Here is a 22,909-nt window from a genome sequence, read left to right on the forward strand (position 1 = left end):
TTGTTGAAATTTGTTAGCACAGTAAGAATATTGGTGCAGTATTTCAGGATTGCTGTATTGCACATGGTACCACCATAATACAGATGCGTGAATGCCCTGTTTGTGGTGTCAGGAAATTCTCCCAATATATACAGCTCTGTGCCCATACACTATAAAGAAGCACTCCCATGAAGATTTTTCTTAATAGATATGTGTATGTAGTGTACTGTGTTGGTTAATGAACTCACCTACTGCCGCCTTCTCCGGGATCCAGCACTGTTTTGCTCCTTTTTTCAGCGTCGTAACCGCAATTCAGACTCTTCTGGTCATGCTGCATAGAGCATAGAGTGAGCCGGAGAGTCTGAAGAGCGGTGACGTCACTGAGAAGAGGAGAACGATGCTGGATTACGGAGAAGACGGTGGTACGGGAGTATATTAAACACATACACTTTACATTCCATGCATATATACATACATACACACACATTTAAAAAACATTATTTAGAGAGTGCTTCTATAATAGGCATTTTTCTTCCTAAAGGGGTGTTACTTTGTAGTATGTTTGGCTGGCCTACTTCGAGATTCCACAACCTCATATGTGATAGAGAAACATGGTTGACTTCTTTTTATAATCCAACTGTGTGGAAAGCATTAATTTACATATATTTAGTGATACATTTCACCACTGTAATAAAGTAAACACTTCTATCAAATACATTTAAAAAAAATGTAATTCATCTTTTTGTTTTAAGTGTTGGACTATGAGATTCAGGTTTACACTGGAGGCATATCGGATGCTGATGCTGAATCCAACATTTACATCAATGTCTTTGGGACCAGAGGAGATTCTGGGAAGCGGAAGTTACATAAATCCAAGTCCCAAACTGGGAAATTTCAGAAAGGGCAGGTAAAAAATTTTCAACATCAGCTTTTTGACATTTCATTGGGAATTATCAGAAGAAAACATTGGAGCTGTAAAAGTGCACAGTCCTAGTGAATTCAATGGGAGTCCTGTCAGTATACCTTTGGGATAAGGTAAAGGCGTGTGGCTCTCCATGGAGATCTCTGTATCCCCGAGATAATAGGGTCCAGATCACAGACAAATGATGCCATCTCAAAGGCAAGTGAGAGGAAATCCAATGAAATAGTTTCCAATTATATGATCTGATCTAAAAAACATCTACATCTAGGAAAAAGTCAAGAGTATAGTCAAGACCAACAAAGGAAATGTTGTATTCCATTTATTTACCGAACCCTAGAGGTGTGTGCATCAGATCCGCAATGAGCGTCTTCAAACACCGCAAATACCATGACCTTGTAATGTGTATATTATGTCATGTAAAACAATTTTCTAATGTAATAACTTATTTTGTATAGAAATAGAAAATTGTATATCTCATTTATCATTCTTTTTCTAGGTTGATGTATTTTGCATTCAAGCGGTTTCATTGGGGGAACTGCAGAAAATCCAGATGAGCTGTGATGGAAGCAAAAATGGTACTGCATGCCGACATATGGGCGCATATAAACTTACAATAGTATATAGTACTGGTATAGAAATGAGAGTACTAGGTCATAGCAATACACAGATATGTAGAAAATTCTGCAAATGTATTAAAAAAAGCTTCAAGTTTCCCATTGGTTGCGTTTGTTATTGTAGGATCCACTTCACTGAAGTGAAAAGAGCAGAGGTGCAATACTACTCAAAAACCTGTAGGCAGCTATGGGGCTGTTCCTGAAAGATACCAGTAATGTGTTTATTATTAAGTACAGCCCCTTTAATGTAAAAAAAACAGTTGTTAGTTTATTAGATTTGTTAGTGAGCACACTGTTTAAGAGGTTGTTGGGGCATATAATATTGATGATCTATTCTTAGGATCAATCTATAATATCAGATCAGTAGGGGTCTGGCACTCGGGCTTTGCTGTCATTAGCTCCAGCAGCGTATGGATGTCAACATTGGACAGAGCTGTACAGCACAGCTGTATTCACTGTGCAGGGCTGCAAGCGAGAACTGCAGATCAGCGCCTGTTCTAAATAGTAGCTGGTGCGCAGTATCCAAGAGTGGCTGCTAAACAATAAGCGGAGCGCTGCTATTTTACATCTAGTTGCCATCGGAGCCATCGGTAGGCGTGCCAGGTGTTAGTCCGCCACTGAGCTATTCATGACCCAGACTAAGGATAAGTCATTGATGTTTTATGCTCTGACACCCCATATAACTTAGAAAGGTCTTCATGTCATTGGTTGATTAAAAATGAAGTGCTATACTACAATAAAATCCTCAGACATTACACGTATGTATGCAAATAATTAAAAGTTACAAACTTATTAATTGAAATCACATTTACAACTTGAATTCAAAATTCATGGTCAATCTGAAGGATCGGCAGAGCCAAGATCTCCATGTTTTCCATGTATATGTAGACTCCATGTTTTTCAGTAAGTGATCAGGCACCCATTATGGTCTATAGGTATGTTCAGAAGTCCAGATTTGTTGAGAAGAATTGATTGTCTCCAAAAAATCATTTTCTTAGCTTAAAAATGAAGTTTTAATTTTATCTATTTGAAAATAAAATTCAATTTTTTTTTAAGAATTAGATACAGGCTATGTTTTTCCTGAGAAAAAGATTCTTACTTTAAGGACGCAGTCAGACAGACATATCACACGAGTGATGATTGCATCGCAGTGCACGGACTGGCTGGCACCTCTCCTGACCCGAGCATTACAGCTGCATAGAAATACATAGAATCATAGAATGTTAGCGTTGGAAGGGACCTCCTTGGTCATCGTGTCCAAACTCCTGCTCAATGCAGGATTTACTAAACCATCTCAGACAGATGTTTGTCCAGCCTCTGTTTGAAGACTTCCATTGAAGGAGAACTCATCACCTCTCGTGGCAGCCTGTTCCACTCATTGATCACCCTCACTGTCAAAAAGTTTTTTCTAAGATCTAATCTGTATCTTCTCCCTTTCAGTTTTATTCCATTGCTTCTCATGTTTCCATGTGAATAAGGATGATGCCTCTACATTGTGACATTCCTTCACGCTCTCATGATCAGGTCAGGAGAGTCGATGTTTTATACATCCATCTGACTGCTCCCTAATGGGATGAGTCATAGGGCTATGGTAGACACAGCCGTATTCACACATAGCCTTCATTTTTCTGACTGGTGGAAGCACTAGAAATTGGACTAATAACATATTTTTTACTTATTATAAGGACCGATTCACAAATCCATGCAAGAAATGCCCACAAGTTAGATGACTCAAACTCAACAGCTATATGTATGCCTATGAGGTTGTCAAATTTGGGTCAAGAGACCTGTGGCCAGTCCATGCATTGTGGTTCGAGTATGGGCCATGAAACACAGATAAGTGAATGTGACCTTAGGGTGAGGCATTCATTTTCAATTCTAGATGCTAGAAAAAGTTGAAAGTTGAGAAGGATAATTATTCTATAGAAAAATTCGGAACCCAACAACCACTGCTAAAGATTTTCCTGCTTGTTTTATCTTTCTTTTTCCACCACAGGGAAAGGCTGGTTCTTGGATAAAGTTCTTATACAATACAATGAAGATGAAAGTATTCACAAAGTTCTGTTTCCGTGCAGCAGGTATGTTATATGACAATAGGCCGAATATAACAAAAAAGATATAACAATATTACAGTATAAATGTAATATATCAAACAAATCTCTGCCAGCAACATATCAACTACCAGCGTTCCCCATGAATGTGAGTGTCTAAGAGAAATCTAGAGAATGCCAATAGATTATGGCCAGTGTCGTTAAAAAAAAAAAAAAGAAAAAAAGTACCGTAATATCTCAACTGCTTTTCTTCTTTTTTTTTTTTTTTATAAAAGTCTAAAGTGACTTACTTGCTTTACTTGAAGACACCTTAATGTTTTCTTATTATTGGAATCTCCAGTTTCCTTTGGATATCCCGAGAAATTAGCTGCAGAAATCTGCTGATGAAATTTAAATTTACAATTCCCATTAGTTTATTGCAGCTAATTCAGCTATGAACTTGTACCATGGTCATTATCTCACATAACATTTTTATCAGATTGTAAATGAAGCATTAAATGCCACATTCACATGTAATGCCCTCAGAATTGCAGCAGATCTGGTCAAGATTCAGGCACAGAGGACTTGATCCATCAAAGCTTTCCCACCAGAATTCTGGCATGAAAGCTTTGAAAAGTCCCAAAATTTAGGTGCAACTCAAAGTTGCAGCAAAATGTTGCAACATTTGACGTTTCTCCAGCGCTCAAAAAATTGGCAGAGGCGGGACATGACAGGAAGTAGCAGGAGTGTAAAACCTGTCTTATTAATAACGAGCAGGGGTGTTCTCTACACCAGAAATCTCACTCCAGTACCTGACTGGAGTAAGCTCCACATGCATTTTTTCATGATTCAGGAGCATCTGACTCCAACACTACCCCTCATCAAGACTTTGAAGAATAGGCCACAGAATCTGTAAATCCAGGTCCAACCCACAATGTGTGAACATAACCTAATACAGCACATAATTGATAGACGGTAAAGTCAGCATATACTGTTAGTATAATTGGTAAATTAGCAAAATTGCATAAAAAAATGAGCTATTTCTATGATGTGATTTATCATAATTCCTAATTTTCCTATTCCTAAAATGTCCAATGTTGGGAGAGTAGGAGATGTCATTAGCAGTGCTCAGTACTCAGCATACCGAAATTTATGAATGTCAGTTTTCTAAAGGATTTACAATTACCTCTTTCACTGATTGATGTTTATACGTCGAGTTTCACTCCCTTCATCTAACTGCACTGATGTCTCCTAATAAAATGTGACATTGCCATTCATCTGCTATGCCGTGTCATTGAGTGAGCATTATATTGTGATCAGGGCTGAAGCACATTGCACTTCGTTAACAAAGGATGAAGCAAGAAAATAAATAATATTATTCCATTGTTGCTGTTATTATATACTTAATCAGTTTAACCCTTCACCAACTTGGGTTTTTCCATTTTCCAATTTCCGTTTTTTGTTCCCCTTCTTCCCAAACCCATAACTTTTTTTTTCCCGTCAATATGACCTTGTGACTGCTTGTTTTTGCAGGACAAGTTGGAAAACAAGAACAAAATTCAAAGTGCTGTGAAATTGCAAAAAAAAAGTGCAATTCCACAATTTTTTTGCCATGTTTGATAAATGTTAAAACTGGCCTGCCATTATGATTCTCCAGGTCAGCACAAGTCCGTAGGAACTAAACATGTATTGGTTCTTTTTAATTTAAGTGGTGAAAAAAAATATCCACAGTTTATTAAAAAAAGAAGGCACCATTTTCCCAGGGCCGCAGAGTGTCCATTTCTCACGATCTGAGGCTGTGTGAGGGTTTATTTTTTGTGCGCTGAGCTGATGTTTTTATTGATACCATTTTGGTGTAGATGCGATCTTTTGATCACACATTATTGCATTTTAATGCAATGTTGCAGCAACCAAAAAACCGCAATTCTGGCATTTTGATTTTTTTCTAGCTATGCCATTTAACGATCTGATTATTTATTTTGATATAATGATAGATTGGGAGATACTAAATAGTGTATTTCTTTTTATTGCTTTATTTTGAATGGTGCGAATGGGGGGGTGATCTAAACCTTATATATTTCTTTTTACTTTTTAAAAAAAACTTTTTTTTTTACTTTACACTTGCTTCAATAGTCTCCATGGGAGATTAGAAGCTGCGATCATGTGATCGCTTGTGCTACACAAAGCAGAGCTTCAGCCCTGTTTAGCATAAATGCTCACTTGATATAAGCGCTGACTGCGGCTGTTAGTGGCACATGTAAGTAATGAAATCAGCTGACATGTGCTGGAAAAGTTGCGGGTTCTTCCCTGGAGCCTGCAGCAAACAAGGGGAGGCAACCTTAGATGAATTTAAATGAATTTTCCCATCACCCACAAACATTTTTGACACAAATGTTTGACAGAGAGGTCAACAGCTGGAATCCCCATCAATCTCAAGATCAGGGGGTCCTCACTCCTGTGTGCCTGATCTGCAGAGCAAGAGTATATGCAAAGAGAATATAGACTGCCTTGTCAGGATTTAGAAATGAGAAAATGAATGGAATTCAGTGCAAATACAGTAGAATTTGTGTGGAATTTTTAGAAATGCACTGAATCCAGCATATTTCAACAATTTGCGATTTGTTTCTCATCAGTCGCCTAAAGTGGCCGCCATTTTACACATTGTGGATGATTACGTCAGCCAGTGAAGTAATGCATTACCTTGGGTAGGGTTCCGCATGATGCCCTGAAGCTGTCAAATCATATGGCATAGTGCAGTCACTCACGGTATAAAAGCAGAAGTAGGAAATGCAGCATCCATTTTGTGGTAAATCTGGATAGTGAGAGGACATCACAGATTAGCCATAGAGATAGGGCTTAATAGCCATAAAACACTGAAGAAACTATACAGATAGTGTGTGACTGCACAGTAGTAAAGAAGATTAGTATGTTAGGAATAAAGAATAGTATTACACATGTTTTTAAGGGCAGTTGGATGCTTTGGAGTACTTTGAATCACGATTTCCTGCAAAATTTATTCAAATCTGATTAATTTACATTTAAAAAGATTTGCTTATCTTTACCAGGATTTGTGTGTTTCGCTGGGTGTATATATATATACACACACACACACACACACACACACACACTAAGGGACTGTGCTATACATAAGTGAGTACACTTTGTACTAAGGGACTGGGTTAGGCATAATAATCGACAATAACGTCTTCCTCCACCTTCCCCTGTTCCTAAATCCATTATAAATCCCCCTTCCTCCCATCCCAATCCCCCACACCCCTCATTGTCCTCCTCCCCTTCGCATCCCATTATTACCCTCTCCCCCACCCCCATTATTGCTTTCTCTTCACCACCCGATTATTGCCCATTCCACCACCTCCATCATTGCCTCCTCCCCATCACCCCATCATTGTCCTTTCCACTGCCACCATCATTGCCTTCTCCCCCACCACGCCATCATTACCCATTCCACCAACTCCATCATTTCCTCCTCCCCCACCACCCCCATTATTGCCCATTCACAACCTCCATCATTTCCTCCTCCCTCACCAACCCTATCATTGCCCTCTCTGTCAACCCAATCATTGCCTTCTGCCCCATCATTGCCCTCAACCCAATCACTGCCTTCTGCCCCATCACCCCCATCATTGCCCTCTCCTCCACCTACACACAGACACACACAGCACCATTCACCTCTCTGCACACACACACAGCACCATTCACCTCTGCATACACACACACACCACCATTCACCTCTCTGCACACACACACACACACACACACACAGCACCCTTCACCTCTCTGCACACACACAGCACCAGTCACCTCTCTGCATACACACACCACCATTCACCTCTCTGCACACACACACAGCACCAGTCACCTCTCTGCACACACACACACAGCACCATTCACCTCTCTGCATATACACACACACCACCATTCACCTCTCTGCACACACACACAGCACCAGTCACCTCTCTGCACACACACACCACCATTCACATCTCTGCACACATACACACACACAGCACCAGTCACCTCTCTGCACATACACACCACCATTCACCTCTCTGCACACACACACACACAGCACCAGTCACCTCTCTGCATACACACACCTCACCACACGGTATCCCAAATCGCACCATCGCCGGCAGCTTCCTGTCTCGCACAGCCTCGGTGCTGAATGATGATGTCATTCAGCCACTGCTGTGCGAGTCATAACTCCAGATCCAACCTGGCGGGCATGCTTTGACTTCTGCTCCCTCGGTTATATGGCGCCAGCTTGTGCTCTGTCCCCCAGTTATACAGCAGACATCCCGTCCTCGTTGCTTTATATCCGTACACCTCCCACCTCGGGGACGGACGCTGCTCCTCACCAGCACCGGACTGCGTGGCTGGCCCCTGGGGGCCCCAGTTGTGCTTGTGGTTGCCATGGTGTCGGGAGCAGCCACGCAAATGGGCCTCTGAATTTTCTGGGATCTTGTGGCCCCACCCCCCACAATGTGCAGAGGATTGTGGGAGGATCGTTCAGTCAGCACTCACACTGCACCAAGAAAGGCAGGAAGTGAGAGTGAAATGGATCAATTCCCTGCAGCTCCGCTCCCATTTTCTGTTGCAGGCAGCGGAGTGCAGGGATTGCTCCCTAGCCACCGCACATGAGAGCAATCTGGCCAGGGGCCCCTCGGGGCTGGATAAACTGGCCAGATTGCCCTCATTATTAGCTGCCCTGCAGGGGCCCCTGTTGTGAATTTACTTTTTGGCTCCCTCTAGTGGCTACTAGTGATTTGACTCTGGGTATGTCAGTCATTCCTTTTATGCTCACCTGGGTCGTTAGGTCAGGGGTGTTGCTATATAAGCTCCCTGGACCTTCAGTTCAATGCCTGGCAACGTTGATATCAGAGCTAATCTGTAGTGCTCTTGTCTACTGATCCTGGTTCCTGCTTGATTAAGCTAAGTCTGTTTTTTTGCTTTTTGCTATTCGTTTTTGTTTGCATTTTTGTCCAGCTTGTATATAATCTGTATCCTGACCTTGCTGGAAGCTCTAGGGCGGCTGGTGTTCTCCCCCCGGGCCGTTAGACGGTTCGGGGGTTCTTGAATCTCCAGCGTGGATTTTTTGATAGGGTTTTTGTTGACCATATAAGTTATCTTACTATATTCTGCTATTAGTAAGTGGGCCTCTCTTTGCTAAACCTAGTTCATCTCTGTGTTTGTCATTTCCTCTTTCCTCACCGTTATTATTTGTGGGGGGCTTGTATCCTACTTTTGGGGTCTTTTCTCTGGAGGCAAGAGAGGTCTTGTTTTCCTCTTCTAGGGGTAGTTAGCTCTCCGGCTGGCGCGAGACATCTAGCGACCAACGTAGGCATGTTCCCCGGCTACTTCTAGGGTTGGCGTTAGGAGTAGATATATGGTCAACCCAGTTACCACTGCCCTATGAGCTGGATTTTTGTACTTCGCAGACTTGCTGATATCTCTGAGACCCTCGCCATTGGGGTCATAACAGTTTGCCAGGCCAGTATTAAATGTTAAATGCATTGCAGAAGCGGGATTATAGGAAAGAAAGTTCTGAGTTGTTTTTTTTTTTTCTTTCTCATTTTTTTTCCTTTCCCCTTTACCTCTGAGTGGCTTGTGATTGCTGCAGACATGAATGTCCAGACCTTGATTACAAGTGTGGACCAGCTTGCTGCTCGTGTGCAGGGCATACAAGATTATGTTACCAGAAATCCTATGTCAGAACCTAAGATACCGATTCCTGAACTGTTTTCCGGAGACCGATTTAAGTTTAGAAATTTCAGGAATAATTGTAAATTGTTTTTGTCCCTGAGACCCCGTTCCTCTGGAGACTCCGCTCAGCAAGTGAAAATTGTTATTTCTTTTTTACGGGGCGACCCTCAGGATTGGGCTTTCTCGCTGGCGCCAGGAGATCCGGCATTGGCTGATATTGATGCGTTTTTTCTGGCGCTCGGTTTGCTTTATGAGGAACCCAATCTTGAGATTCAGGCAGAAAAAGCCTTGCTGGCTATGTCTCAGGGCCAGGACGAGGCTGAGGTGTATTGCCAAAAATTTCGGAAGTGGTCCGTGCTGACCCAGTGGAACGAGTGTGCATTGGCTGCAAATTTTAGAAATGGCCTTTCTGAAGCCATTAAGAATGTGATGGTGGGTTTTCCCATTCCCACAGGTCTGAATGATTCCATGGCCCTGGCAATTCAAATTGACCGGCGGTTGCGGGAGCGCAAAACCGCAAATTCCCTCATGGTGTTATCTGAACAGGCACCTGATTTAATGCAATGTGATAGAATCCTGACTAGAAATGAGCGGAAAATTCATAGACGCCAGAATGGCTTGTGTTACTACTGTGGTGATTCTGCACATGTTATCTCAGCATGCTCTAAGCGTCTTACTAAGGTTGTTAGTCCTGTCGCCATTGGTAATTTGCAACCTAAGTTTATTTTATCTGTAACTTTGATTTGCTCACTGTCATCGTATCCTGTCATGGCGTTTGTAGATTCAGGTGCTGCCCTGAGTCTTATGGATCTGTCATTTGCCAAGCGCTGCGGTTTTGTTCTTGAGCCATTAGAAAATCCTATCCCTCTTAGGGGTATTGATGCTACGCCATTGGCAGAAAATAAACCGCAGTTTTGGACACAGGTTACCATGTGCATGACTCCTGAACATCGGGAGGTGATACGTTTTCTGGTTCTGCATAAGATGCATGATTTGGTTGTTTTGGGTTTGCCATGGTTGCAGACCCATAATCCAGTCTTGGACTGGAAGGCAATGTCAGTGTCAAGTTGGGGCTGTCATGGAATTCATGGAGATTCCCTGCCCGTGTCTATTGCTACTTCTACGCCTTCGGAAGTTCCGGCGTATTTGTCTGATTATCAGGATGTCTTCAGCGAGTCTAGGTCAAGTGCATTGCCTCCTCATAGGGAATGTGACTGTGCAATAGATTTGATTCCAGGCAGTAAGTTTCCTAAGGGAAGACTGTTTAATCTGTCGGTACCTGAACATACTGCGATGCGTTCATATATCAAGGAGTCTCTGGAGAAGGGGCATATCCGTCCTTCTTCTTCTCCCCTTGGTGCGGGATTCTTTTTTGTGGCCAAAAAGGACGGATCTTTGAGGCCTTGTATTGACTATCGGCTTTTAAATAAGATCACTGTCAAATTTCAGTATCCTTTGCCGTTGTTGTCAGACTTGTTTGCCCGGATTAAAGGTGCCAAGTGGTTCACCAAGATAGACCTTCGCGGTGCGTACAACCTTGTGCGCATTAAGCAAGGAGATGAATGGAAAACCGCATTCAATACGCCCGAAGGTCACTTTGAGTACTTGGTGATGCCATTTGGGCTCTCTAATGCACCTTCAGTTTTTCAGTCCTTTATGCATGACATTTTCCGGAAGTATCTGGATAAATTTCTGATCGTTTATCTGGATGATATTCTGTTTTTTTCTGATGATTGGGACTCGCATGTGGAGCAGGTCAGGATGGTTTTCAAGATTTTGCGTGAAAATTCTTTGTTTGTTAAAGGCTCAAAGTGTCTCTTTGGTGTACAGAAGGTTCCCTTTTTAGGGTTCATTTTTTCTCCTTCTGCTGTGGAGATGGACCCAGTCAAGGTTCGAGCTATTCATGATTGGACTCAACCCTCGTCAGTTAAGAGTCTTCAGAAGTTCTTGGGTTTTGCTAACTTCTACCGTCGTTTTATCGCTAATTTTTCTAGCGTTGTTAAACCGTTGACGGATATGACCAAGAAAGGCTCTGATGTGGCTAACTGGGCTCCTGCTGCCGTGGAGGCTTTCCAGGAGTTGAAGCGCCGGTTTACTTCAGCGCCTGTTTTGTGCCAGCCTGATGTCTCACTTCCCTTTCAGGTTGAAGTGGATGCTTCGGAGATTGGGGCAGGGGCCGTTTTGTCGCAGAGAGGCCCTGGTTGCTCTACTATGAGACCTTGTGCCTTTTTCTCTAGGAAGTTTTCGCCGGCAGAGCGAAATTATGATGTGGGCAATCGGGAGTTGTTGGCCATGAAGTGGGCATTTGAGGAGTGGTGTCATTGGCTCGAGGGTGCTAAGCATCGTGTGGTGGTCTTGACTGATCACAAAAATCTGATGTACCTCGAGTCTGCTAAACGCCTGAATCCTAGACAGGCCCGCTGGTCATTGTTTTTCTCCCGTTTTGACTTTGTGGTCTCGTATTTGCCAGGTTCTAAGAATGTGAAGGCCGATGCTCTGTCTAGGAGCTTTGTGCCTGATGCTCCTGGAGTCGCTGAACTTGTGGGTATTCTTAAGGAAGGAGTTATCTTGTCAGCTATTTCTCCAGATCTGCGACGTGTGTTGCAGAGATTTCAGGCTGGTAGGCCTGACTCTTGTCCACCTGACAGATTGTTTGTGCCTGCTAAATGGACCAGCAGAGTCATTTCCGAGGTTCATTCCTCAGTGTTAGCAGGGCACCCGGGAATTTTTGGCACCAGAGATCTGGTGGCCAGGTCCTTTTGGTGGCCTTCCTTGTCAAGGGATGTGCGGTCATTTGTGCAGTCCTGTGGTACTTGTGCTCGAGCTAAGCCTTGCTGTTCTCGTGCCAGCGGGTTGCTCTTGCCCTTGCCTGTCCCGAAGAGACCTTGGACACACATCTCTATGGATTTCATTTCAGATCTTCCGGTGTCTCAGGGCATGTCTGTCATCTGGGTGATATGTGATCGTTTCTCCAAGATGGTCCATCTGGTTCCTTTGCCTAAGCTGCCTTCCTCTTCTGATCTGGTTCCTGTGTTCTTCCAGAATGTGGTTCGTTTGCACGGCATTCCTGAGAATATTGTGTCGGACAGAGGATCCCAGTTTGTTTCCAGGTTCTGGCGATCCTTTTGTGGTAGGATGGGCATTGAATTGTCGTTTTCATCCGCTTTTCATCCACAGACTAACGGACAAACGGAGCGAACTAATCAGACTCTGGAGGCGTATTTGAGGTGTTTTGTCTCTTCTGATCAGGATGATTGGGTGACCTTCTTGCCGTTGGCTGAATTTGCCCTTAATAATCGGGCTAGTTCTGCCACCTTGGTTTCGCCATTTTTCTGCAACTCTGGTTTCCACCCTCGTTTTTTCTCGGGACATGTGGAGCCTTCTGACTGTCCTGGGGTGGATTCTGTGGTGGATAGGTTGCAGCGGATCTGGAATCATGTGGTGGACAACTTGAAGTTGTCACAGGAGAAGGCTCAGCGTTTTGCCAACCGCCGCCGCGGTGTGGGTCCCCGACTTCGCGTTGGGGATTTGGTATGGCTGTCTTCTCGATTTGTTCCTATGAAGGTCTCCTCTCCCAAATTTAAGCCTCGATTCATTGGTCCTTACAAGATATTGGAGATCCTTAATCCTGTATCCTTTCGCCTGGATCTTCCGGTGTCGTTTGCCATTCACAACGTATTTCATAGGTCCTTGTTGCGGCGGTACGTTGTGCCTGTGGTTCCTTCTGCTGAGCCTCCTGCTCCGGTGTTGGTTGAGGGCGAGTTGGAGTACGTGGTGGAGAAGATCTTAGATTCTCGTCTCTCCCGGCGGAGGCTTCAGTACCTGGTCAAGTGGAAGGGCTATGGTCAGGAGGATAATTCCTGGGTGGTCGCCTCTGATGTGCATGCGGCCGATTTAGTTCGTGCCTTTCACGCCGCTCATCCTGATCGCCCTGGTGGTCTTGGTGAGGGTTCGGTGACCCCTCACTAAGGGGGGGGTACTGTTGTGAATTTACTTTTTGGCTCCCTCTAGTGGCTACTAGTGATTTGACTCTGGGTATGTCAGTCATTCCTTTTATGCTCACCTGGGTCGTTAGGTCAGGGGTGTTGCTATATAAGCTCCCTGGACCTTCAGTTCAATGCCTGGCAACGTTGATATCAGAGCTAATCTGTAGTGCTCTTGTCTACTGATCCTGGTTCCTGCTTGATTAAGCTAAGTCTGTTTTTTTGCTTTTTGCTATTCGTTTTTGTTTGCATTTTTGTCCAGCTTGTATATAATCTGTATCCTGACCTTGCTGGAAGCTCTAGGGCGGCTGGTGTTCTCCCCCCGGGCCGTTAGACGGTTCGGGGGTTCTTGAATCTCCAGCGTGGATTTTTTGATAGGGTTTTTGTTGACCATATAAGTTATCTTACTATATTCTGCTATTAGTAAGTGGGCCTCTCTTTGCTAAACCTAGTTCATCTCTGTGTTTGTCATTTCCTCTTTCCTCACCGTTATTATTTGTGGGGGGCTTGTATCCTACTTTTGGGGTCTTTTCTCTGGAGGCAAGAGAGGTCTTGTTTTCCTCTTCTAGGGGTAGTTAGCTCTCCGGCTGGCGCGAGACATCTAGCGACCAACGTAGGCATGTTCCCCGGCTACTTCTAGGGTTGGCGTTAGGAGTAGATATATGGTCAACCCAGTTACCACTGCCCTATGAGCTGGATTTTTGTACTTCGCAGACTTGCTGATATCTCTGAGACCCTCGCCATTGGGGTCATAACAGGCCCCCTGGAGCCTCTGGGCCCCGGTGCAGGCGCACCGGTTGAACCGGCGTTATGTCCGCCCATGTTCATAACGCTATTAACCTTCAAATTAACTCTATATCTGAAACTGGGGTAATAGCTTTATCGGACTTGACAGGTTCCCTTTAAGCCCAAAATAAGCTTGGTAGGCATGCTGAGGAATTAACATATGCATAAAAAATCAATACAAAGCGGGCTCTTTGACTTCTCAAGCTCAGTCTCTATGCTACTGTTTATAGCTCTTAAATTGTCTTGTAATGACCTCTGCAGTCTCACCTGAGATTTGTAAGGTTTATTGGAGGTGGAAGAATGGAGGTCCCACTACCAACCTACCCAACCATTCCATAGAAGTCCAGGTCCAGAAGAAAATATTTTGCAAACTAAGTTTGCTGAGAAAACCCAACAGCTCATGATTTTTTTTGCATCTTACTCATCTTAAAACACTATAAGATATACAGTGAAGCCTCCTTCACACATCCTGGGAATTCCTCTACAAGAAAAAGACAGTACTGGTGAGATCCGTGGTCTGTGTGTACTTATGAGACAACCGTTTGCAGTCCGTGTTTGCTGTACGTATGTCCATGTGTTAAATCCGTCTACCTTCCGTGTGTCCGTGTGACAGTTACCGACGCCTGGGAAGAAGTGGCACAGTTCGCCCTGATCCCAGCACCGGTGGCTGCTGAAGGTAGCTCTCATCATTATCTCGCTGAAGAGACAATTATGGGAGTTGTATTCAGCTCCGCTGTGTGCCTCCTGTGTAAAATAATTAAATTAAAAAAAACTGTGGGTTCCCGCGCATTTTTGATAACTAGCAGAGGGAAAGTCCACGGCTGGGGGCTGATGTTAATAACCTGGCAAAGCAGGCTTACACTGCTTCCTTATCCACCTCATCTTAATTGAAACTTCAATTCAAAGCTCTAACTACTGGCTTAGACACTGATACCTCATGCAAGGCCCATGGCTGACTGCTGTTGTGCCATTATCAAATTTCTACTGTGAGTCAATTGATGCCACTTGGTGTCTGCCCCTAATTTTTGGAAATGTTAGGACTCCAAGTTGGGTCTCCTTCATGTGTGTTGCCTGAATTTGGCAGACCTCTCATAGCACCAGGTCTACACCTGTCACTCATCCACCTGTTACTAATCAATGTTTCAGCTAGAAATGCTGGTCCAAGCCCTGTCCCATGCATCCATGCTGTGCAATTATACTATTTGCATCCTGGGTCAATTGATGCCAATTTTCCAGGTGTCTGCCCCTAATTTGAGCTGTTTGGGAAGGTTTTTGCCCCCTCCTTAAAGGGAACCTGTCACCCCCAAAATCGAGGGTGAGCTAAGCCCACCAGCCTCAGGGGCTTATCTACAGCATTCAGTAATGCTGTAGATAAGCCCCCAATGTATCCTAAAAGATAAGAAAAAGAGGTTAGATTATACTCACCCAGGGGCGTTCCCGGTCCGGTCCAATGGGTGTCGCGGTCCGGTCCGGCGCCTTCCATCTTCATCAGATGACATCCTCTTCTGGTCTTCATGCTGCTGCTGTGGCACAGGCGTACTTTGTCTGCCCTGTTGAGGGCAGAGCAAAGTACTGCAGTGCGCAGGTGCCGGGCCTCTCTGACCTTTCCTGGCGCCTGCGCACTGCAATACTTTGCTCTGCCCTCAACAGGGCAGACAAAGTACGCCTGCGCCAGATCCGCAGCATGAAGACCAGAAGAGGAAGTCATTCTATGAAGATGGGAGGCCCCGGACCGGACCATGACGCCCACCGGATCGGACCGCCCGCTCAGGTGAGTAGAATCTAACCTCTTTTTCTCATCTTTTAGGATACATCGGGGGCTTATCCACAGCATTACAGAATGCTGTAGATAAGCCCATGATGCCGGTGGGCTTAGCTCACCCTCGATTTTGGGGGTGACAGGTTCCCTTTAAGGTGTTGTCTAGGCCAGGCAATGGAAAGAGAGGGTACATTTGAGCCAGACCTAAGTTGCTCACAAGGAATTCTAGATTGCTAGGCATGGGAAGTGGACTGCAGGCAGAATAATAAAAGTATTGAAAATATAAGGGTTCAAAGCCAGGTAACTTATGTTACTGTTAAACACCACATAACAAATGTACCACCACATGCATCTCAAGAGTATATACCTATATATAATGCAAAAGTTATGTCTTCAAAGTCTTTCTACCTGCTCTATCCTGTGTACAGATGTTACGTCAAGCTCCACAGGAAAAATAGAATTATTTTTGTAAGGTTGACTGACTCGTTCCATATCTATACTAAGAAATCAAGGTTCCTCTGCTATTGTTAGGTTTTAAGCCAAAACAGGAACTGTGCAGAGAACAAACAATCATGCATATCATGAAGAACCCGCTTTATTAGTGTTTGGGGTCACACAAGTACCCATCGTCCTGAGTGACCCTTACACTGCCGAAAGCTTACAACATAGCCTTAAGGGAGTGCCCTTTTTATCCCGCAGCTATGATGCCGAATATTAGTGGTTTATTCGCTGCTTTGCCTTTCATCTACTTCTTGGTTCTGGTGCACAAATTAATTGACAAGTAAGTGCTCTTAGCTCTACATTATATGATTAGACAGAAATATTAGATTTCAGGCTTAATCAACTAGGCTTAATAACACACTTTTCGCTACAGCTACAGAGCTTATTCACTCTGTTCTTCCCTTCTAAATGTGCAGTACACTTCTGCGCATGCGCAATCGGCACAGACGCGGTCACATGACCACTGTGACATCATCACAGGCCGGGATTTATACCAGGAAGTGCCGCTGCATTACAGCGTTCCCCCTGCTGCACGGCGCACTCGCATACTGGGACACAACGCTGTTCTTTTGCAATAGATTTGCCTTACCCGTTGCGCTGTCCCTGGCTTATGATGCCAAGCTGGTCCACAGCACATACCCGCTGCAGCAGGCTCATATAATTTGGACGCTCATGACCGCTTACAGAGCATCCCTTCACATCCAGTTCATGTTAAAGAATGTTCTGATGAAGGTCCTGTGACGGACCAAAAACGTTCTTAACCATTTTTGTCTGGATAAAAGAAAGCTCTATTTTTTTCAAATACCGAGTGCCAAATTTATTACTACACTTTTCGATACACCAGCCTAAGGCTGTGTTCACATGTGGCCATGGTGCATTTTTGTCACAATGTTTTTTAAAACATTGCAGCAAAAAATGAGCGTAACTGAAGACATATGATTACAACCTCAAACTGTTTCCATATCAGTTTTGGATTTAGACTATGGCAGATTTGACATGAATAATGGCTCTTCCTGTAAATTATTTCTCCTTTTTAGTAGAGCAAAAAATACAGTAGAAACTAATAGACCTCATTACAAGTCAGTGGGGTCCTATTCATGTCTAATATTCCATTGATCTACCAACATTCTGGTTTTAATTATCTAACAAAATCCTCACTGCATGCATGAACAAATACTACAAATTTTGCACCATGTTTGCTTTTCCAGGCCACGTTGTCCCTCCTTCTCCCTTGTTCTCATTCTTACCTCCTGCTCCCTTGTTCTCATTCTTACTATTCCTAGCAACACCTCCTTCGTTCAATTCCAGTTCAAGTACACTTGTCTACACATTTTCAAAAGTATTCTGGTTCATAAATGAAATGTGCCATTTCTTAATGATTATGATGTGCTGAACTCAAATATAATGAAAACTGACAATAGCTCTTCTTTCTATGATATCGAAGAGCTTTCTTTTAACTACTATGTAAATTGTCTTGACAATACATAGAAATGTAATTGTTACTTTAAAGCATTATTACTTCTGCATATATAATGATGCACATATAGGAAAATTAGCTGTAATTAAATTCACTTTTAGGGATGAGCAAATGTGGTTGGCGATACTCGGTCATCACTTGAGTATCACAGTGCTCGGATGTGCTCGTTACTTGGCGAGTAATAGGCGGTGCTTGATGTAAAGCTCAAATCCCCGCCCGACATCTTTGGTGCCTGTTAAGCAGCCAAAAAGCATACGGGGATTGCCTTTGAGTCACTAATGCTGTAACCATCTTGGTTGTGGCATTAATGTGATTAGCTGGCCATCTGAAATCATCAGAGATTATAAAAGGACAGGCACTGCCCGACTTGCACAGTGACACATTGCACAGCTCTGTGACACTTCGTATTGGAGGGAGAGAGTGCTTGTCTAGGCCTGTGTGCACAGTATAACAAATCAGAGGCCTGTAGTGTTGACACTGGAGCTGAAGCTGAGCCATCATACTAAGAGCCCTTCTAAGCGCTAATTGTTTGTATCACATACAATCTGTATTTAGCCTGGGGATGGAGAGGGAAAGAGTCGCAGGAGCAGGGAGACTGAGCGAACCCATTATGTAGACAGCAATTAGGCCTGTGTAGCCCGTTGGCAAATATATAGCTGCAGTTTTTTTGTGGGGGCTGAAAAAATGTAATACATTTTGTTCCATCAAATGTTCTGTGCTTTGAAGTCCTTTGTGTTATATAACACACCCCAGCATCATTGAAACATTTTCCTGGGCTATATTTCTCAGCCATACACTACTCCGTAGCATGGAGTACATTTCTGTGATCTCTAAAACTGAGAAAAAGCTTTTAAAAAATTTGCAGTGTTCCATTTCTCAGACATACAATACAGTGTTACGTGGTCTGTGAACATTTCTGTGATCTCTAAAACTGGGAAAAAGCAGAGAAACATTTTTCTGAATTGAATTTGATTGTCATACATACACTTTTGCATTCTCTCTGTTACATTACGGTGGCGTAAACTCACAAAATCCTCTTTGATTGCTGCAGGTGAACTATTTTTTTCTTAATTAAAAATAAACTTGGTTTCAAGAGACCCAGCAATTACAAAATATGTAAGGCATCCGTTAAGGGATGGGGCAGTGAAAGTGCTGATGATGGTGCACGCAGATGCCGAGTGTGACTATGCCTGTTGCTGGAGCGCAAGAAACACACCCATCCACGACACATAGGTTCCTGTCCCACTTTGCAGGGAGGTACGGTATACCACTTCTGAAGCAAGAGCTGTGCAAACAGATGGTCTGCTAGATAGCAGATGAAGCTTACAGCAGGCTTGACAGCACAACACAGTCTTCCACGTGGTCTAGTCTCACCAGCCAAAGTCTGGATCACTTAATCCTAAACTCTGATCCTCCTTCCTCTCACCATGTTTAGTCCCAGGAGACTAGTGATCCCACACTAGGACTCTCTGAGGAGCACTTTATAACATTTGATTGTGCCCCCTCAAACTGCATGCTCCAAGAGGGACAGGAGTGTTGCATAGTTTGGTCACAGAAGAAACTTGTGAGAGTAGATTATATGGGGTAATTCAACTTTTATCTACACAGTACATGAGGTACATGCATCAGCTTCTTAATACAGCATAACAGGCAGTCTAAAAGACCTTTTACCAGAGAGAAAGTGAAACCAAAGTACAACAAGTATATGCATTGCATTCAACTAAGCATATAACAGTAACAAGATCGCCATCTACTGTCAGAAAAGTGTAAACTCCTCCTGCACACAAATAAGTCTGTATCTGTTGCATATCTGCCAACATCCTTTCTCAACAGTAAGAACTTATTCAGTTAAGCCTAATTTCTTCATCAGTCTCTGATGTCTTTCAGCATTCAATGCCTTTGTAAAAATATCTGCTGTCATATCTTCAGTTGGGCAGTACTCTAAATTTAGGATTCCTTGTTCCTGGTGATCTCTCAAGAAGTGAAACTTAACATCAATGTGTTGAGTTCTTGGATTAACTCTTTCCATCTGAGCAAGAACTAGACTTCCTTGAGTGTCCTCATACATCTTTGTTGATCCCAATTCTTGTTGTCCTAAGTCTGTTAGCAGTTGTCTTAACCATAGAACTTCTTGACTTGCATGTGCTGCGGCGACATATTCTTCTTCTGTCGACGACAGTGTTACTATAGATTGTTTCTTACTAGTTCAAGTAATTGGTCTGCCTGAGAGCAAAAAAGACAGCCACTGGTAGATTTCCTGTCAGTTGGATCTGCAGCCCAGTCTGCATCAACGTATCCAATTAAAATGCATTTCTCATTTGCAGGTAGTTTCAGTTTAACACTGCTAGTCCCTTTCAAATAATGGATTACTCTTTTCACTGCATTCCAATCCATTTTGTTTAGCTTTGACACATTCCTGCTCAAAATTCCCACTGCTGCTGCAATGTCTGGCCTTGTAACAGTCGCACAATATAATAATTTTCCCATTGCCTTTCTGTATTGTTCATTATTCGGTAACAGATTCTGTTCACTATTTATTTCCTTCAGATAGTTGGTTTCCATTGGAGACTTTGCTGGTTTTGCATCTTTCAATCCAAATGTTTTGATTATGTCTTGAATCATGTGATTTTGATTAAGAAGGAAACTCCCGTCTTCTTCTCTTTCTATCTGTATTCCTAGGTACTGTTTCATATTTGTCAGATCTTTGATCTCGAAGTATTCACTATCTCTGCTTCATCCCTTTCTTTTTCAAAACAATGTAAAATATCGTCCACATACTGTATATCAGCACATAGATCCATCTGTCTGTTAGTCTCTTTGTATACAGACAAGAATCCGCTTTGCTTCTTTGAAAATGTTCATTTATGAGTACTTCTGTGATTTTATCATTCCATGCTTTAGCGGCTTGTTTTAAACCATATATACTTTTCTGTAGCTTACAAACCATGTTTGGTTTCCTTTTATCCTTAAATCCTGGGGGTTGCTTAATGTCAATATCTTCTGTTAAGTCTCCATTCGGAAATGCTGCCTTTGCATCCAGATGTTTCAACTGCATTTGTTTTGTTGTTGCAACTGCAAACAAATTTCTGATTGTGGTGTGTTTGACAACTGGAGCAAATGTCTCATCATAGTCTTCTCCATATTTCTGAGAATAGCCTTTAGCTACGAGTTTTGCTCAGTATCGATCAGCTGTGCCATCTGTTTGGTATTTTACTTTAAAAACCCATTTACATCCTATAGCCTTTTTGCATTGGTAGTTCTGTCAGTGTCCATGTCTTTGAATCATGCATGGATTTTATTTCTGTTTATGCAGCCTTTATCCATTTGTTGGCCTCTTCTTCTGAAAGTTAAGATATGTCCTCCCAAGATGTAGGTTCATAAATTTTATTTGTACTTGCCTTGTAAGAAAGACTGAGTGTCTTGGTTCTGTGTCTGTATGGAGCTGTATCTCTTGACTTTCAGTTTTTTGATTTTCATCGATTTCCACTTCTTTCTCATCAGCTGTTTCTGCAGTTATATCACTGTTGTTTCTCTCATTTTTCGTTTCCAGTGATGTCATTATGTCCTCATTTAGATCTTCAATGAATGTTACACTATTACTTTACTGTGATACTGTCTGTGTTGGGATCTAGGATTCTGTATCCTTTGCAATTGTGACTATATCAGACTAGGGTTGAGCGAAACGGGTCGACCATTTTCAGAAGTCGCCGACTTTTGGCAAAGTCGGGTTTCATGAAACCCGACCCGACCTCTGTGTGGGGTCGGCCATGAGGTCGGTGATCTTCTGAATCTGGTATCGGAATTCCGATACCGAGTTCCGATATGTTTGCGATATCGAAACTCGGTATCGGAATCCACATTTAAGTGTAAAATAAAGAATTAAAATACAAAATATTGATATGCTCACCTCTCCGACGAGCCCTGGTAGTAATCGGCATCTTCCGTTCCTAAGAATGAGAGCGTTCAGGGCCTTAGAAGACATCACGGCTTTGTGATTGGTCGCGGCGGCCCACGTGACCGCTCAGCGACCAATCACAAGCCGTGACGTAATTCTCTCAGGTCCTAAATTCCTCATTCTAGGAATTTAGGCCATGAGAATTACATCACAGCTTGTGATTGGTCGCTGAGCGGTCACGTGGGCCGCCGCGACCAATCACAAAGCCGTGACGTCATCTAAGGCCCTGAACGCGCTCATTCTTAAGAAGAAAGGCTGCCGGAAAGAAGCCGAGGGTGAGTATATTCCTATTAGGTATATACTCACCCTCGTACGTGCCCTGCTTCTTTCCGGCAGCCTTCCTTCTTAAGAATGAGCGTGTTCAGGGCCTTAGATGACGTCACTGCTTTGTGATTGGTCGCGGCGGCCCACGTGACCGCTCAGCGACCAATCACAAGCCGTGACGTAATTCTCATGGCCTAAATTCCTAGAATGAGGAATTTAGGACCTGAGAGAATTACGTCACGGCTTGTGATTGGTCGCTGAGCGGTCACGTGGGCCGCCGCGACCAATCACAAAGCCGTGATGTCTTCTAAGGCCCTGAACGCGCTCATTCTTAGGAACGGAAGATGCCGATTACTACCAGGGCTCGTCAGAGGGTGAGTATATCAATATTTTTTATTTTAATTCTTTATTTTACACTTAAATATGGATCCCAGGGCCTGAAGGAGAGTTTCCTCTCCTTCAGACCCTGGGAACCATAGTATCCCATTGCACTGCATTGGGTTTCGCGTTTCGGCCGACCCCGACTTTTTTAAAGGATTGGCCGATTTCACTCGACCCGACTTTTGAGAAAGTCGGGTTTCGTGAAACCCGACCCGATCCTATAAAAATAAAAGTCGCTCAACCCTATATCAGACAAATATTCCTTCAAGGGCTCTGTTTTTAAGTTTGGAGCAATTTTTCTTCTGGAGGAAACACAAAAACTTTGCAACCAAAAACTCATAAATGATTCACACTTGGTTTCTTACCTTGCCACAGTTCATATGTTTTTTTTTTTCAGTTTTCTTGAAAAAAAAAATCTGTTTTGAAAATAAGTAGCTGTCATTGCTGCTTCACCCAGCATTTCTCTGGTAGTTTGGAGTCTGTTAGCATACATCTTATCATTTCAGTCACAGTTCTGTTTTTTCTTTCTGCCAC

At 43.2% G+C, this 22,909-nt stretch overlaps 1 protein-coding gene across 1 annotated transcript in view; it reads left to right on the forward strand.

Moving 5' to 3' along the window:
• The window catches only part of RP1 (RP1 axonemal microtubule associated), a 729,254-nt gene that overhangs the window by 325,219 nt on the left and 381,126 nt on the right, over nt 1-22,909 (forward strand). Inside the window, exons 27-29 of the mRNA XM_077271713.1 lie at nt 732-886; nt 1,398-1,476; nt 3,512-3,593. Of these exons, the coding sequence (XP_077127828.1) occupies nt 732-886; nt 1,398-1,476; nt 3,512-3,593 (316 nt within the window). The remainder of the gene's footprint in view (nt 1-731; nt 887-1,397; nt 1,477-3,511; nt 3,594-22,909) is intronic.

Source organism: Ranitomeya variabilis, chromosome 6 (assembly GCF_051348905.1).
Source record: "Ranitomeya variabilis isolate aRanVar5 chromosome 6, aRanVar5.hap1, whole genome shotgun sequence".
Taxonomy (NCBI): Eukaryota; Metazoa; Chordata; class Amphibia; order Anura; family Dendrobatidae; genus Ranitomeya; species Ranitomeya variabilis.